This window comes from Battus philenor, unplaced genomic scaffold (genome assembly GCF_028537555.1).
Source record: "Battus philenor isolate CCGP_79_NKW_IND1 unplaced genomic scaffold, ilBatPhil1.0.hap1 SCAF_18, whole genome shotgun sequence".
NCBI lineage: Eukaryota > Metazoa > Arthropoda > Insecta > Lepidoptera > Papilionidae > Battus > Battus philenor.
The window spans coordinates 8,047,924-8,066,599 of NW_027181680.1; the positions used below are offsets into that span (position 1 = coordinate 8,047,924).

General features: G+C 31.7%; 4 protein-coding genes across 5 annotated transcripts in view; 2 read left to right on the forward strand and 2 right to left on the reverse strand.

The window, feature by feature from the left end:
- klar (klarsicht) overlaps positions 1-491 on the reverse strand; it is a 297,221-nt gene extending 296,730 nt beyond the window's left edge. For both annotated transcript variants that reach the window (XM_068763775.1, XM_068763773.1), the window contains exon 1: positions 336-491. The gene's annotated coding sequence lies outside the window, so the exon portion shown is untranslated. The remainder of the gene's footprint in view (positions 1-335) is intronic.
- A 788-nt stretch (positions 492-1,279) lies between these two features.
- mRpL19 (mitochondrial ribosomal protein L19) lies at positions 1,280-5,010 on the reverse strand. Its single transcript, XM_068763563.1, has 6 exons — positions 4,840-5,010; positions 4,535-4,771; positions 2,690-2,832; positions 2,244-2,423; positions 1,822-1,976; positions 1,280-1,605 (listed from the first exon to the last, which is right to left on the reverse strand). Exons 1-6 carry the CDS (start codon positions 4,904-4,906, stop codon positions 1,473-1,475), a joined length of 915 nt encoding a protein of 304 aa, XP_068619664.1. The 5' UTR covers positions 4,907-5,010; the 3' UTR covers positions 1,280-1,472.
- Positions 5,011-6,763: 1,753 nt separating this feature from the next.
- Positions 6,764-8,583, forward strand: LOC137920328 (uncharacterized). The gene has a single exon (XM_068763628.1). The coding sequence runs from the start codon at positions 6,825-6,827 to the stop codon at positions 8,193-8,195; it is 1,371 nt and encodes a 456-aa protein (XP_068619729.1). The 5' UTR covers positions 6,764-6,824; the 3' UTR covers positions 8,196-8,583.
- Positions 8,584-14,322: 5,739 nt separating this feature from the next.
- On the forward strand, positions 14,323-15,950 carry LOC137920339 (short coiled-coil protein homolog). Its single transcript, XM_068763639.1, has 2 exons — positions 14,323-14,653; positions 15,229-15,950. Exons 1-2 carry the CDS (start codon positions 14,389-14,391, stop codon positions 15,369-15,371), a joined length of 408 nt encoding a protein of 135 aa, XP_068619740.1. The 5' UTR covers positions 14,323-14,388; the 3' UTR covers positions 15,372-15,950.
- Positions 15,951-18,676: the final 2,726 nt, after the last annotated feature.

The following is an 18,676-nucleotide window of genomic DNA, read 5'->3' on the forward strand; positions in this document are numbered from 1 at the left end:
ATACAGAGGATGTATAATGATAACTTAAAAAAGAGGCAAAAATAAAGCATCTTTTTTCTGAAATACTTAGTCGAAATACCGATTGGTATATAGCAACAGAAACATTTTACGTACGAAACTCGCAGCAGTAGGTGACGTAAATCGATAAATCAAGGTTGGCAAAATGCAATTGCAATTCTACGACATGTAAATAGACAAATTTATTATTTATGCAGACATTTGTACAAAAATAATCAGCAGAGATATTTTGTTATCACAAGAGGCTCTTAAGCTTATATTAAAAGTGCAATTAACAAAAATGTTACAAGAATTTAAATTATAAATCGAGTCCTTACCCGGCGACAGGTGGTAATGATTCAATAAATTTGTATTTTATGATAATAAACAATGGGTGTCCACTTTTTAATTCAAAACACACAATTCATTCACAGTTCAATTTAAGTTTCATACAGTATTATGTTGATAATTAAAGTGCATTACATCGTCATGCAAGTTTATAGACACATGACAGAACCGCCCGTAACGCATGCACGATTATTATACGATAGAATCTGACATTTTTACACATAACGATTTAAATCCCTAGCCCATTACATAAATCCATCAAGAGTTAAATATTATTTAAGATTTTCTCTAATATAAATATAGAGTTAGTACTAATATAAGTATTAAAAATAAATATTTATCGACAATATGTGCTAAAACGCCGTAGCGTCGTCGTAAGACATAAAAACAGAAAAGAGAATACGTCGTTATAATCTATGAGAACATGTCACTGTCAGCTATTTACCGATTTTCTCACCACGGCATCTGTTAAAGAACGTAGATTTCTTCTAAGCTTTTAAACGGGTTTTAAATTAATAAATTGTATTTTCAGAAAAAAATAATTGTTCCTAAACGATTTTTTTACGTATTAATAAGATATAGGTTTATCCGATGTATGCGAGGTGTTTTAGGAATAAAAAATGATGCAGGCGAATTTAACTAGTTACTTATGTATAAATTAAAATCATAACCTATTTTCCAAAATGCCCAAGTAGTCGTAGTTTTTCTATCAGTCTTACTTTCCGGAAAATTATTTGCCTATTAATGTATAATCCGATTTTTAGTGATAAAAAAGGACAACTATTTACTAAATAATAAAAATTAAAGTTTAGGGTATGTATATATATATATATTTCCTAGGTAATATTAATCCACTAGTTATGAGACAACAGAAACAAATAACATTTTTTTCAATGTTAACTAAAACAAATCGATGTTGAGCTTATTTTGCGTCGGTATCTGTTTGCTACAGTAGTATAAAATAAACAATACTAAATAAAGTTTGGTTTTGTAACTACATGTAAATTTAATATTTAGCATTTGTTTTGTATTCAATAATATATTTAGTACATAGATCTGAAACATATATCTGTTAGAACAAATAAAATCAATGGCTTGTAGCTATCTATTTATTTCAATCATTATTTTTAAGCCAGCAGAGTCTTTGGTGCACTAATTGAATGTTTCTTGAATGTCTTCTTTCGTGATACTCGAAGTTGATTTAACTGATTATAAACTTCACCCCAGATCTCACTTTGATCCTCAACTGGAATTGTTTTTCTGAAAGAACGATAGTAACATTAAAAATAAAGTGACAATCCGTTTAGCAGTTAACATCTAATGTATATAAAAAAAATGAAGTAATTACAAACAAAAATGAAGTTATAAATAAAACTATTATTACAAAACTAAGGACTGTTAATATACAAATTGTTAGTTGTGGACATATGTAAGAGTCAATAGCGTAGACAAAATTTTAAATGTTTTGTAATATACCTGTATTGTTTCATCAAATCATATTTCTCCCATGGTGTCTTCCTTAATTCTCTTCTAACTCTATCTTTCTCTTTCAAGTGCTCTTCTATGTTCGAAACTCCCTTGAGTTCTTGTCTCTCCCACCTTTCTAACCATGGTCTGGGTTTTAATTTTACCTAAAAATAAATTTCATTGCTAAAAAGTTAACTTCAACTGTATATACAATGACATAATTTTTTTTAATACACATCAACAGAGAAACATTTACAATGTTTTTAACATTAAAAGGAATGTATGTTAATTTTTCAGAATGTTAAATATGATGCATACACTAAATTTGATGTTGGTTTGAATGATAAAATTTGAAATTAATTATTAGTTTTAATTAGTTGAATGACAGCAATAAAAATAACTAAAAATAGAGTAACCATAATTCAAATTACCTGAATAGTATTGACTCGAACGGGGCTGCCTTCGGGAAGTATTTCTGGGGTCATATCAAATGAAAATGTACTATATTCAGGAAGAGCATCTCTCAAATACAAGAGTTTTTCATCTAACCGCTTTTCAAGTCTAAGCACTTGTATTGACTGGATGGTAGGATCATAGAGATCATAACGAATCTATGAAGAACAACAACTGTATTATTTTTTTAATTCATTATACTATATATATAAAATACCTTGTTCATTTTTACAAATTTTCTTTAGTAAGTTAAACATCTGTACTTTATTCATTTCTCATGAATAGCAGTCACAGAAGTAGTATTTTAGAATAATTTTGCTAATTATTTTTTGACAAAATATTTTATGTAAAAAGTTTTAAATTTTATTAGACAATCTACAATGTTATACTCAGTACATAGATATTTAAAGATACAATTTTATACCTCTACACCTTGATGATCTACAACATTGCGCAGTGTAAACTCGGCTCTTAGACCACAACCTTTTCTTTCAATGCATATGCCAACAAATCTATTAGTTTTACCTTGGGCATGTGGATCGGAAATGACAACAGCCAAAACAGAACCTGAAAGTATAATATTCATAGCATCCATAAAATACTTCAAAAATTAAATTGATGCATACAAATGCTCTGTCCCATGTAGTCTTGTCCATAAATATTGTTACAAAAAAAAACAACATTTTTATTGTTTGTAACATTTCTTACCATTAGTGTGTTGTTTTATACATTAATATAAAACAATTAGAACTATATACATTCTATTTCTATTTCTTATCTGAAGTGGTCTCTATTGTCTGCAAGACAGTCCTTTAAGTGTTGAGACCAGTTATCATATAGCACACACTATGGAAAAATTCTTCACTACCAATCATTGGATAATTTTGGGCACACCAAATGATCATGGCGTTTAAAGCAAGCCTTAGTCTCTAAAATTGAACATAAATCATAATCCAGTTGATTAAGATCATGACTAGGTGATATAAGCCAGTTTTAAGCTCTGATGAAGTTCAGAATATGTATTCCTAACCAAGATTAGGTAGTTTCAGCTTTGTGACCTGCCAAGTCTTGCGGAAAGGACCATTCTTGGTTATTGAACATGGTGTTGTTAAGGACTTAACTACCTTCTCAAGAATGTTACTTTGATACACTTATGCCATTGTTTTGATACCTTTTTATCAAAACATGGCACAGTTACTCCTTCATTACTAACACCCTCACCAAATCATCACTGAAGGCATGTAAATGCCCATGTTTTAGTCTGTTGACTAATAGAGGAGCTTCTTTAGAGCTTTCAGTATACATACAGTCATATTTGTTAAAATAATATTCAATTGTGAAAATTTTCTCTTCTTTAAGCTAAATTTTTCTGTGACCTTATTTTGTGTACAGCTTAAGTAATTGTTTTCATTTTACCACCTTATTTTTTGTAAAACAAATTTAGTTAAGAAATGACCAGTGCATCTCTTATAAGTCTTGGGTTATCTTTTCAAACATGGGACATGGTTCTAGATAGAATCTTCATCCACCGAAAAAGAATCTTTTGTTTTCAGACAGCATTTCTTTCATTTCTTTCCCTTACTCCTTTGATTGCCTTTTTTGCATGAACACTATTTGGATGGCCAAATCCCTTTCTATTGCAAACAAGAGTTTTCATAATATCTGGCAATCACCTGGTATACAAGCAATTGACTAATACCAAGAGAATGAAGGATTTTTAAAAATTATATTTGGCACCATACCCATTTTATGTAATACAATTACAGCAACTAGGTTCTCTTTATGACTGCATTCCATTTTAATATCACAATATATTGGCATAAAAATTTAGTAAACCCAATGAACAATCATATAAAAATGACAGATTCCAAATTCAAAAGTAATATTTTGTTCATTTTAATAATAACAGTATTTCAGTCACACATAAATCAATCAAACATAAATTTACAGTTAAGGGAACATTATTTTAACATTAAATTTTATATTTATATATACTACGTCTCTTCGGGACATATTTTGCAACTAAGGAGCACTACCCTCATTTTGCATGGGAATAGCTTTACTCAAGCTAATCCAAATGCTTGAAAATTCTCAACATATCCTTAATGGCACTGGTGTAGTAAATACTAATAGGATCTTTAAAAAATTTGCCTTTGCCAAAAAATCAGTTTAATGGAATTGAAACAACAATTAATAACTACAAAAAGATGTCAGGTAATCGTGACATTTTTTTAAGAAAGCACTAAATAATGCTTATTATTGAACTCACCAACAAAAAAATCTGGAATATCAATTTGATTTCTTCTTTTTAACATGTCTGCTCTCTCCATTTTTTCACGTAAACTATTTCTCCATTTGGGATTAGGATCCGGCAGGAATTCAGGATAAATATGTCGGTATTCTAGAGCAGGATTTTCAAAGTGGATTCTTCGTCCCATGGGTCTACTTTCTTTTTCTTGGTTCGCATCTTCCGCTTTCTCCGGTAATGTAGATAGGGCGCGAAACTCTATAAAAATATTGACATTTTTTTCTACTTATAAAAAGAAAAGAGATTTAAAAATTTCATAAAATAACCTCTGCGCAGTATGCATTTTGAAACAGAAATGATATCGAATGATGATTTTCGAAGAGTTAAAGCCATCTTCGTGTTAAATTCCAAAATATGTAACAGTAAACTGTTTCTGTTAACACATTTATAGTGTGAAATAAATATATACTTATATTCAATAAAAGTGTAACAGTGACAGTAGATTTGACAGATATTCAATGATGGGTTTAGGATTGCCGATACCTATCAACCTAAATCCCCTTAAATCAAAGTTTAATTCCCCAAAATCGGGTTGAAAAAACTAAATTCCCCACACGGAAATGAAGAAAAAAATCGTGCAGTTTTATTTATTTTTATAAAGGCTTTTGGCATATCTTACAATTTAGCTTAATAAATAATAAAATCACGTAATGGCTTCTAAACCCTGAGGTATTTCGATAACTTCTAATATTCTTCGTTTCTTTTTAACAAAATAATCACTTTGCTTGCTAACCTAATAAAGTATCGCATAGAATTTATCATATCATGAAAAAAAATTTCTATTATAAATGAAAATAAAATTAACAATAAAAAAAATATGAGATGTGAATAAAAAATCCTCCGTGGTTATATTTATTATTTTGTCTAATTTCATGTTTTAGTGGTACCTTAACCGGAGTCTATTTACTAGGAAAATTTAATAATTTATTTATACGCAATTTTTATGACAAGTCTTGAACAAAGGCGGTTTATTCGTCTTCAGGTTCAGTTTTGCTAAGGGTTGCCGTTGTCTACCGCGGTTATGTGAATTGTTGTCTGTAGGAACAAAAGTGATGTGCCGGTTTTATAATTTGTTACCAGTTGCTTTGTTATCAGTATATAACTAGGGGTGCTTTTAATGTAATAACCGGTTGTTCTTCAGTTAGTAGTTTTATATAGTTCTAACATAGTTTTATATAGCTCGTTTTCTTAATTATATGATTGCTAAGGTAAATAAAATGTATTCATTATAGTCGATTGATTCGAAAAATAAATAGATACTTAAATATAAACTTACAATTCACCAAAGAACTAAGTTAAACTCATAATGTAAAAGGATGTTTATTGAGGAAGATTGTACGTTCTGTTTAGAAAATAAATAATTTTGACAGCTTCTGATTAAAACTAGTTCTGCTGGCCATTAATTACTTATCCCACCAAAGAAAACATTCTCTGTGAAGATACAAACTTCAGCTTCACGAATATCGGTAATGCTTTGTATTTCTGTGTATATTCTGAGAATGTTAATTGTAAGAGCTGTAGAGTTCACGTAACATTATGCTTTCCTTTGCGGTAAGACAGTTAAGTAATCTTGGTGTTTCAAATGCCTCCATTGTCCACAGGTCCGTTTGTTTTATTCAATGTACTATATTATTACTACCTATATTAATAGGTCAATTTTATTCATACAAATTCTTTCACACAGAGATTAGATTTACTCCATTTCTTATCACTTTCTATTTAGATATATATTTAGTTGCCTTTAATAATTTCTAGAAACCAGTACGAAAAAGATATCTGTAATTTTTGAATTTTCTTTAGGAAGTAAAAGACTCGATTGCAACGCGTCAGCGTCGCCTGTATAAGTTCTAAGCGTTTAGTTTTTGTGTAGCTATAATAGACTCCGAAAAAAATTACTGTCATTTTATATTCCATTATTGTGTTAAAATACAATTTATATAACTGGATGGAATTTTGATACATGTGGGTTAGGACATGGGAAAAGCATCAGTTTGTCGATTTCAGTAGTCACATATTTTGTCACATTAGGGTCATTATCTGTAATAAAGTTAATGTCTCTTTTTAAATACACAATTGTAAATTGTATATCAGGTTTATAACATTTATCCATCGATTATCGATTAGATAAATGACCGATTTTTTCTTACAGGAATAACGCAGTACATCACTACGGACTTCAACAATCTGAGATTATAAAATCTTGTACTTGCGGATGTAAATATAGAGCGATAATTTTAATTTTTATTTTGCAATGACATCTGAATCCAATATTAAGAAAGGTAAGCCTTTGCATGGCCAATCTCGTGAAATTATTTACAATGTGTATAAGTATTTTTTGAATGAAGCTGAATTGTTTAAAATGACTAGCAACAGACTCTATTTCAAAAAGGTTCAAGAACGAGTTGCAGAAGCTACAGGAGTATCGAGAAGGACTTTAAACCGAATTTTAAATGAGATAGATAATGAAAACGAAACATCATCAACTTCACACAAATTTGATACTCCCAAAAAGGGAAAAGCTAAAAAAGAATACCTTTTACATCTCGACAGTTTTGATTATGAAATAATTAGAAGGATGATTTATGATTTCCATTTAAGTTTTCACGAGTTACCAACATTAAATTCGCTTAAATTAAAATTATTGGAAGCTATTGATTTTAGAGGATCAGAGAAAACATTGCGAAGAATTCTTAGACAGATGGGTTTCCGTTTTAAAAAAATGGAAGACAACAGAAGAGTATTAATGGAAAAATATGACGTAAGACTGAAACGAATAGAATATTTGGACAAAATACGAAATTATCGCACTGCTGGGAAAAATATAATCTACATGGATGAATCATATATAAACACATCTTATGCTAAAGGCAAAAATTGCAGTGACAAGAATGAGATAGGAGTTAAAAAACCAATCGCCAAAGGGCAGAGATTGATAATTGTTCATGCTGGAAATGAGAAAGGGTTTGTGCCTTCTGCATTTTGGATGTTTAAATCAACTGATTCAGCAGGTGATTATCATATAGAAATGAACAGTGAAAATTATGAAAAATGGCTTCAAACCCAGTTAATTCCGAATATACCAAATAACTCAGTATTGGTAATTGATGATGCATCATATCACAATAAATATGTAGAAAAACCGCCAAATTCAAATACTATCAAACAGGAAATGATAGATTGGTTAATGCGTCACAATATTCCAATTGATCAAAATCTTACAAAGCCACAAATATATGAAATTGTATGTAAACATAAGGGACAGCTTACAGAATTTTCTGTAGATAAAATATTAGCTGATCATGGCCACATAGTGTTGCGATTACCACCCTACCATTCCCATTTCAATCCAATTGAAAGTATTTGGGCTCAGCTAAGAGGATATATTGCTTCGAAAAACATTGATATTAATTTGACCGGATTGAAAAAACTTTTGATAGAAAAAGTAAATATGATTGGCCCAGAAGACTGGAAAAAGCATTGCGATCATGTAATAGAATGCGAAGAAGTGTATCGAAGATATGAGCATGCTTTGGATGCATACTGTGACCGTCTTAAAATTAATACCGCTGATAGTGATGATGACGATGACCTTGAAAGCACTGACAGTGAAGTGGAATTATAAGATACAATATTTACATCTAATATAGTTTAAGATATATTTTATTTTTGTGTATTGCATATTATAGTTTTTAATTCCAAAGTTATGGCTTTTAACATCAACTCTGAAAATTACTACTTCTGTTAAAAGTAGTTTTTATGAAAGTAAATCATTTCACATTAGCAAGCAATAAAACATAAGCTGTATCAATATTATTAAAACACACATGGTTGATGTAGTTTAAAACCATGTAGAGAGAATGTACAACAGTTATGATTTATTATTCATGTAAGATGTATCTGTTTTAATTTGTCATACATACAACTGGTTTTTACCCTATATATATAGCAATGTGCTAAAGCAGCTAAAGCCAGGTACTGTATTACAGTTGTATAATCTTTTACAATACTATTGCATCTAAATTATGAAATTTTAATTTTATTTTAAAAATAATTCTCAAAAATGTTTTCTTCCTTCCAAACTTTTTCATTTCCAAACTATTCATGACTTCAATGTTATGTATTAAGCAATCTTTATATCTTAGAATACTTATTACCTAGTATTACATCTTGATGCCACATCTATATAAATAACATTTATTTATTTAGTCAATGAAGAATGCATATAGATATCAAGTATGCAATTTGTGTTATTGTAAAGTGTAGGCCCCCCCCACTAGGTGCACCAATAACATAGTTAAGGATGCAGGAAGTTGCTGAATGTGGATACTGCAGGACAGGTTATCATGGTGATATTTAGGAGTGGCCTATACCTTGCAATGGGCGACCATCAGCTGCAAAGAAGATTAACACTTAAAAATCTTTTACATTGTTACTTGATTTTGAAGGAGTATTATTTTCACAAACTTTTTAAATTTATTACTTATTAATTTAAATATTAAAAGAGATGTAAAAGCGTACACTGCTGCCAACAAATTATTTAATATTTTTTTAAATTTAATGTACTGTTGTTAATTTGTAAAACTTGATAAAGTCAATAGATCTTATTATACTTTCTGCGCAAAGTGCTAGTCACTTCCTGAGATATGTGAGCGGCATGAAAGGCGAGGCAGACAAATGTCAAGCAGTCTATTCTTAATCGTCTCATGTGCGTCTAGTCAATCGCGTTTCCCCCCTCATGCCACATATATGCCTTAAGCAATAAGCAGCTCTTAGATAACCTAACTGGTACATACGCCTCTGAGTTTTTATGCCACATTTAAGTTGATTATTTTGGGCACTATTTACACTTTCATTTCAAGCATCTTACAGTAGCAAAGTTTTTTATAAAAATGAAGCATTTAGAATCTTTTTAGTTATTTTTGCATATTATAATTACTTTTTTGGTATAGAGTTGTCTATGTGTGAATTAATTGGTTCCATACAGAATGCCTGTGTTGTGGGTCTTTATACATTTGAGAAAATAAAAGTTTCCCATAGTCACATGGTGTATGAACAGCTCGATGGGCGACTTTTGCCAACACTGTCCAGTTACACTTTAGGTGTTACTTGAACTCCGGTGTCTGTCAACAAGACAATTATTCTCTCTTCGCTTAAAACGTGTCGTCGGTCGAAACTATCGGGTTAACAATAACATATGTAGCTCTAAAACATTTCGTCCAAAATACCGCTATCCCCGAAGACAAAGGAATTGTGTGTTGCCGATGATGACTTACGGATTCCTGATATGATCGCTTACGGTGGTCCTTATAAGAATGTTTAAGGTCACCAACGTTATCGGAAAATGGCTCGTCTGAAGTGGCAGTGGGCGCGGCACATCGCTTGTTCAAACGATGGTTTTTGGAGCCAAAAGGTTCTCGAATGTCATCCACGAGCCGATAGACGCTGCATGGGTAAACCCTCCACTAGGTCGACCGACGATATAGTTAAGATCACAGGAAGTCGCTGGAGGCGAGCAGCGCAATACAGGTCATCGTCGCGATCTATGGAAGAGACCTTGAATGGGTGTCTATCGTCTGAAAATAATATGTAGCTTCAAGTGTCGCAGCTACAATTTAGGCATGCTACATCTTTAAGCACAATCCGTTTTAACTAACAGCCAGCATGAACAACGTTTACAGTTGAACATCGGTTTATAATACTGTCTTACCTTTTAATGTTGCTTATCAAACGAGCTTTATAGAGCTTTATTTTTCAATAATATTATGCTTTTAAACTTAGAGCATTCATCCCAAATATTGCTTAAAAATCAAATGGCAATAAATAATGAAAAAAATTGTTCATTGAACTCTATTGTTTTAATGAAATTTTACAAAAACGAAGGAAATCATTAATTAGTGTTTATAAATGGCGACGTAAACGATGTATTTCTTTCTTGCTTGTGTTTTTAGTTATTCGATCCAAGTATACACCTGGTCAAATCTAGGTATAAAATCGGTCAAAATTCAGTTAGTATAACCAGATTACCAGTAGACAACTGTGTGTGTAATCACTGAGGTTGATGATGTAAAGCAATCAAAGGTGGTCGAAAATGATGACAATAGCACAGTGAATCCATTACATTGCTTTGGTATACTAGAGCCGCAAAATTTACATAAAGCGAAAAAAATCTTTCGCCATACAGTTGATGCTGTGGTTGTATGTGTAAATATTCAAATGCGTTTAATTGATGAGGAACGTGGAAATATTAAAGGAATATAAAAAGTTACTGACATCTTAAGGGGCACACCTAGTGTGACAGCCAGAAAAAAAGGCGATTTTTGGGAATTAATAAAAAAAAACTAGTGGATCAATCGTTTTAAAATTTTGAGAGTATATTTATACATGTTTTGAGAATACACAGTATAATTTTTGGAACAATATACTAAATATTTTTGAAATAACACGCGATCTCCGGCGGCGCCAAAAAAAAAAGGTCCTCCACTGCTGGAGTGATTGCAGCCTTCTCCGTTGATAAAACCTAAAAAAAATAAATTCTCGTTAAACAAAAACATATTGTCTGTACGATGACCCTCGGACGAATCAAAAAATCAAAAATTGACAAAATGGCGGCATGTTGAAAAAAAAAGTTAAATTTTACCCAAAATTTTGGTGGTTTTTGGCCTACCAAAATCCGATTTTTGATCAGATCAAAAAACTGGAGGGTCATCGTATGGAGAACTATATAGAGAAGATGTGAAAAAAATTTGATAGCAATCGGATAATTTGTCTCCGAGTAATCACTCCAGCAAATTCGAAAAATGCTGTTTCGAGAAAAACGCGTTTTAAGATAAAATGATCATTTTCACTGTTATAAATGGATTAAAGTCATACTTACAGCTAATCTGCTATTCCAGGTCCATATGTTTCACCTTCCTCTTCCTCAAAAAGGGCTGAAGAAGCTGTCCACAAATTTTTAAAACATCCATCAAAAGTTTGATGGTAAAATTTGCTTGCTAGATCCATTAGTTCGCAAAAAAGATTGATCCCATTTATTCCGACGTCCAAAAGACGCATCACAGCAACAAGACGTCTATTTATTTCAAATGCATTATCGACCTTTGATCCAGAATTAATGTACGAATTACCACATTCACAAATGATAGCAATTTTAAATCCCAGGCCTCTTGGACTTGCTTGATTAAAAGTAATTTCCTTGTGACAAGTTTTGCACATCACTAAATTGCTGATACCTGGAGGCTCACAATAGAAACCTGAATCCTATTTGCAAAGGTTGGAAAAGACGGTAGACTCCGAACAGTAGCTCAGGCATTTCCCGTAGCCAATGCAACTACCTAACTGCCGAGCGGCTACTCTTTTAAATGGCTGTAACTCAAAAACTATTTAAGATATCGATTCAAAATTTTAGTATGTTATTTTTAAAGGTATAACCTATCGAAATATGAAAATAAAAAAAAAAAACGATTTTTTGAAAATTTCACACTAGGTGTGCCCCTTAAGTCTTAAATTGTTATTTTTAGAGTATATCCTTAAATTTTGAAAAGATGTTCAATAAAATAAAATTAAATATTTACGCAATTGTTTTTGTTTGGCTGCAATAATAACTTTTGACTGAAATGGCTGGGCATAAAACACTTATAGTAAGGTAAGTTTTTGTTATCTTATAATAACCTGCCAGGCATTTTGTAAAAGACCGTTCCTCGAATTTTAGTGTAATACCAACCTAACAATGGGGAAACCATTATCATTTTCGCCGCAGGATATCTGCTGCTAGACAAATACCTCCCCTATAGGTCCAATAAGAACGGACGTATAGGTTCGTGTTCAACCCCGTTATATGGAAAATAATGCAAAGGGTAATTAACAAAACACAGTTATTTATAAGAATTTAAATAAAATATACTCTTTTTAATCTTCTTTCTCATAGTCATGGCAGCAGTCATAATTATTAAATAAAAATAACTAAAAATTATAACAAAGTTTAACTGAGACAAAAGAGACGCAAACCGTGAGTTAGAATAAAATTTTAACTTATCACCAAATGCAAGACAATACACAAAGCGGGAGGCTTTCGCCTACAGTGACCTGGGGCAAACAAGGGACGAATATTGAAGTTCAATACAGTAAAGTGAAAAAATGCAGAAAATCATCGATACATTAAACCAGATAAATTCGATAAAATAAAAGTTAATAATTAATTGTTTATTCACGCTATTAGTTCCCAAAATGTTACAGGCTTGAGTGTCTAGTGGACACCTGGGGTGCACGATAGACTTGTCCGAGTCTACGTTGGCATGACAAAAACACAAGTTCACAATTCGTGAAATTTTAATTCATGAAAATTTATCTGCTCTCGATAGTTAAGAACTAAAATGTCGGCTTGGCTCCGCCTATCAATGTAGGCGGATGATATATTTGTTGTAGAAACATATACATTCCTTATTTAATACCAATAAAACTTAAAATTCTAGATCTAATGTTTAAATTTTCGGGCAAGTTTTGTGCATAATATGGAAGAAACGTAGCTACGTCGGATTTACCGGAACTATATTTTGAAAGTGGTGAATGAGAAAAAAAATCAGATGTCTCATTTATACCATAAATGTAAGATAAACATTTGTGACTAAATCTCCGCGGATGTGATTCGCAGATTTTGTTAAAGAATTTTTTTTATAGTTAGCACGTTTCCTTTCGCAGCAGTTATTTATATATAATATATTAGTAATGGAAGAAGATTGAAGGAGTTTCAAGTATTAAAAACTAGTACGAAAATGTTCCCGATGCGGATTTATTTGTCTAGAACATATAAGTACTATAAATTCGTAATGCGAGTAAAAAACATAAAAATAATCAAATGTTAAAAACATATTTATAACTCAGCAGCGTTTCATACAGACAAACTTAGCGCACATCTCTCTGAGTGCCCTGGTAAATGTTGAAAATAAAAAAATAGTTATGCAGGGAAAAATAAAAAAATTTCTCTTCAAAACAGCAATCTATTTTAATTTCACATAAAGGTTACTATCGGAACCTTTTATTACTTGCGAATGCCACGTAAGGTACGGATATGATTTTTTTGGAATCTCCATTAATAACATGTTTTTTTTACTATTAACATGTTTTTATCTCAATTAAGATATTGCAAAATGTATTTCAGTTATACATCTTTTTTGCGTCATGGTTATTTTTCGCAACACTAGAGCGACACTGAATTAATTGTTAATGCATATCAACATTTATAACAAATCATAATAAATAATTTACCGATCAATAATTGGTGTTAAATAGCTGGCGCGGTTTCACATGTCCTAACTAGGTTGAAAACTCTAATTAAAAATAAAGAGGACGTTTTATATTTAATAGCAAAATGATTCATTTTTTATGATAAATTGCTGTGATAAGTTTACAAATATTCCGTTTTATGTTAGAGAACATTTATTGTATAAAATTAATATTGTCGTTTTGTCACCAACTGGAATTTCCGCAGCAGTATTACTCCCAGTTTTAAGGGTTGTCCTATTGTAAGCAATAATGACTTAAAATTGAGATATAATGAATATTGTAAACAATAATCATTAGCAGAGACTGCCAAATAATGGCAAGTATACAGATTTTGTGAGTAATAAACCAAAACAATTGGACGATAATCTTTATGTTACAAAAAGTAATTAAACGTCATTTTCAATGTGATATAAAAAAATTACATATCGTGTCTGTATCATCTGTCAATGTCAAACTGCAAAAATCAACAAAGTATTGATTTAGTAAGTCGACATTCGTTCATGTCATTAACTTAGTTTCTGTTACGTTTCATAAAAATGTCGTCAATTATTCAAAAATGCAATGATGACAATATACCTTTAGCTGACGACGATCCCCAAGTCATAATAACAGACGACATTGAAAATAATCGTTTAGACCATGGCCGCTCAATGGATTCTTTACCAAGTTCGTATACAGGAGGTTCATCCAGCCCGGGACTTAACGGTCCTCCTAGTTTTGACCCTGACTCCGGTATTGATGAACAAGAAGAAAAAGCTCGATTAATATCACAAGTATTGGAGTTGCAAAACACTTTAGACGGTAAGTATCCACTAATTGACTGATGAATGAACTGAATTCCACAAGATATGTTTCATGCCTCTGGCATTTTATTATGCTTTGCACGGATTAATGTAAAACATTACCGTTAGTAAAGCAATAACTACATCAAAGTAAATGAGAAACAATGGACATGATATAAACCTTTCTATGGTCACAAGTATTTTTTGCGATAAGTGGAGATGCATCAATATTTTTTTCAACTGGCTATGTAGACTATTATTGTTTACAATTATTGATCTATGTAACTGATGGATAATGATTATTGTGAATCTATATAAATCACCATCATTATCACCATATCAGATGCTAGATGCCCACTGCAAGACCTTCTCTACCAAGTGACTTGCCACAATTGTGACAATGTTGTCAGTCCATCTAAATAAATAAATATCTGTAGAAAACCTAGCACAAAATGTTAGGGATCTTTTTCAAGTTATGAAACATTTGTTTAAGTGGCCATGGTGTTAATTGCTTACTAAAGAGAGAAATGCTATATATTTAAAGTAAGAAATTCTGACTTTCTAATACTTTTAAAAAATTGTGCTTTATTTCAGATCTGTCACAACGAGTTGATTCTGTTAAAGAAGAAAATTTGAAGCTTCGCTCGGAGAACCAAGTTCTGGGGCACTACATAGAAAATCTAATGTGTGCTTCTTCAGTATTTCAATCAACCACCCCCAATGTTCACAAAAAGTAAACATCGATCTAAATATAATCAAAACACCAGCATTATTAAATATGCTGCATCTATTTTACTTTTGGCAATTAAGTTAATCATAAAATATATAAAAATGGTATAAATAATAGTTCTTAAAAAGAGTAAATGACAACATTAAATTTTATAATTAGAACTTATTTTGAAATTATTTTGTCTTAAGCTTTAATAACATAAAGTAATAATCATCTGATGTTGCAATAACTCTATTTGAGTGTCATTTACAAGGTCTGCATAATGAGGGGCCATAATTAGATAACAGAAATTTTGTTACACTTTGATTTACGTGTAGCCAACATAATAACCTTCCACAAAAAAAACAATTATGAAAACAGCTGCTTTATGAAAGCAGCTGAATTTCAATAAATTAAAAGAGCACAGACTTATTCACAGCTTTGGTATTTTTTTTAAGTTTAAGTGTAAACACCATTTCTATTAGATTAATATAACTGTGTTCAATGCTGTATATATATATATATATATATCAAAACTTACTTAAATGAATAATCACTGCATTCCATTGAACACTGAATAAATTATCCTTATGTTTAAGTTCTCTTAGTTAATAATAAATCTCAAGTATATAATACATACATTAAGATTGTTTTGTCTCATAGCTTTTAAATAAATTTATATCTTACTGATTAAGTGTATTCTTTTAGATATTTATCATGTTTGTTTACTATGTTCACAACCTACTAATGTTACACTCCTTAGTAATTAGGTAAAAAATTAGATTAATACTTTCTAACCACCTTGATTTTCCAGTTGAAAGATCAGAAGGTGCTTATGCAACTTATATAGTTATAGCCATATAAATAAAGAATAGAACCGTCTTAATTTTGTATGTTCTAATTAATCACAGTAGAGAAATTGTTAATTGATGTGTGTTTATTTGTCATCATAATCATCATGATGGTCTGGTCTCATCCGAAGATCGCAATGACATGTCTAGCACTGCCTGCATGCGCCAACTTCCTGCGACTTTAACTATGTCATGAGTCCACCTACAGGGAGTCCTAGGTGATATCTAGAGAGCCTAAATCTATATGTGTAACATATTCCTCAGTTGAAATAATTCTTTCTATAAAGATGATTTAGTACCACTATTAATTTCAAAATATAGAAAACTATTAAATTGTGATATATAATACAGTCAAGTTCTGTATAGTAAATTAAAATAAACCCTGAATAGATACCATTAAATTATTATGATAGTAGATATTTAATATGATAGTAGATCCTATTTTCGTATTTCAGGGACAAAATCCATATTTTGAATAATATTAATTTTGCCGTAACTATACTGACTAAGTACACTAAGCCTACTTAACTAGTTGTCGGAGATGCTCGAAGTTGTAGACGATAATATATATCTGGGACAAACCTTCCAGCTACGTAAGTTGCTACTTTAACAAAGAAATCAATCGCCAAATCCATCTCGCTTGGGGCAACGTTCTCGTCCATAATACCGCAATGCCGGAAGATGAAGGAATTTGACCACTTTGTGTTTTCGGTGATGTCTTACGGATCCTAGACATGGTCGCTAATGGTGGACCTTATAAGAAGGCTCAAAGTCACTCAGAGAGCTATGTTTGGGGTTAAGCTAGAAGATAAAATCAGAAATGAGATCCACAGAAGAGCTGAGGTTAGACGTACCTCAAAGAATTGCTTTTCTGAATATGCAGTGGGCAGGGCATATCGTTCGTGCAACCTATGGCTGTTGTTGCCAAAAGCTTTTCGAGTGGCGACCACGAGTCGATAGACACTGCATGGGCGCCCTACCCCACTAGGCAGACCTAGTTAAGGTCGAGGGAAGTCGATGTATGCGGAGAACGCAAGACCCTGTGATCGTGGCGATCTTTAAGGAAGCTAAGAAAATTCTTTACCGTTATTCACTGATAATTTAGAACATTATGGTGGAGGCTATATTTATTTATCTTTATTAGCTGTAACCTAAAGATATCTCCATCATATACTTCGCCAAATTTTTGAAAATATATTGTTATATAACGTTGAACATTAAAAGTATTTTTTATATTATTATGAATAAAACAGTTGTTATAGTTTCTCCTGCATTAATAGCTTTATCTAATGGTACGCCATGTTGTGTCATCACGGCATGATTCGTTGCATCGCTCACTTCCGGCTATTCTACATTTGAAACAATTATTCTAAAGCAACTTCTAAACGCTGTGTTTTTTGTTGGTATAGAATTTGCATCATTGTCTGTAACATGCAACAACACCAGAAAGCACGAGTGTATGTCATTTGGCACAGGCTATAGGCTAAGCCAATGCTCCAGCAACGGATCGAGTCTGATCTCAGCAGAACCGACCCAAAAACAATACGTGGTGATAATGATGGTGGATGGCTCATTGAAGCCTCCTATGTCACTGAAATAATTTCCCGAATTAAATTTGAAGCCTTAGGTCCGTCAAGGAAAACGTATAGCGTACTTTTGGCCGTCGTTTGACCAAAGAAATTATTTTTATCGATTAAATTCTTGTGGTGCGAAAATGTTCTAGTTCAGAACAAATTTTTAAAACCAGAAATAGTGTCTTCTATTCTGATCAAAAGTTGCAGTTAATTTAGTTTTTATTTGGCTTTAAGCCAGAACACGGGGTGCCCCTATAATAATGTAAGGAATTATATCAATTCTTAAAAAAATCAGCCGTTTTGGATTTGTGTCAAAAGGATTGGACAGAATATTGTAAAATTGATAAGATCTGCAAAATAGGGTAATTAATTTTGGTTTTGTTTTCGAAAAAGTGTTTTGAAAATACTTTGGGGAATTTGTGAATAGTGTATTCAATGTTACGATATTCTCTCTAACTATAATTTATATTATTGTTAATATTTAAAAATAAAGACTATTATTTAATTATCTTTTAAATTAAATGAATTGTGCCTGTTACAAATGTTATGATTTCTCTTTTAAGTAAATTGCTCCATGAGAAAACCTGAATTAATATACGAGAACACGTGTTAGACACATGTTGAACATGACCTGCATTCGTCACGAAGCATTAATTACGAGTTGGAAGCATCATGATTTCACATAAAAAGAAATAGGCACGCCTAGGCTTGGAAAGCATCGAGCAGTGACGAAGTCTATGACACGCATCACAAAATTTACCGTGTAAAGAATCATGCAGTCATTGAACGACAGCCGCGTGAAAATTGCGTGACCAGTACGTGACGTATCAGAACTTTTTTATTGCCTCCATTTAAGTTTACCAATTTATCAGGAGTATAAATCTTCAAAAATCCGATATCGTATTGTT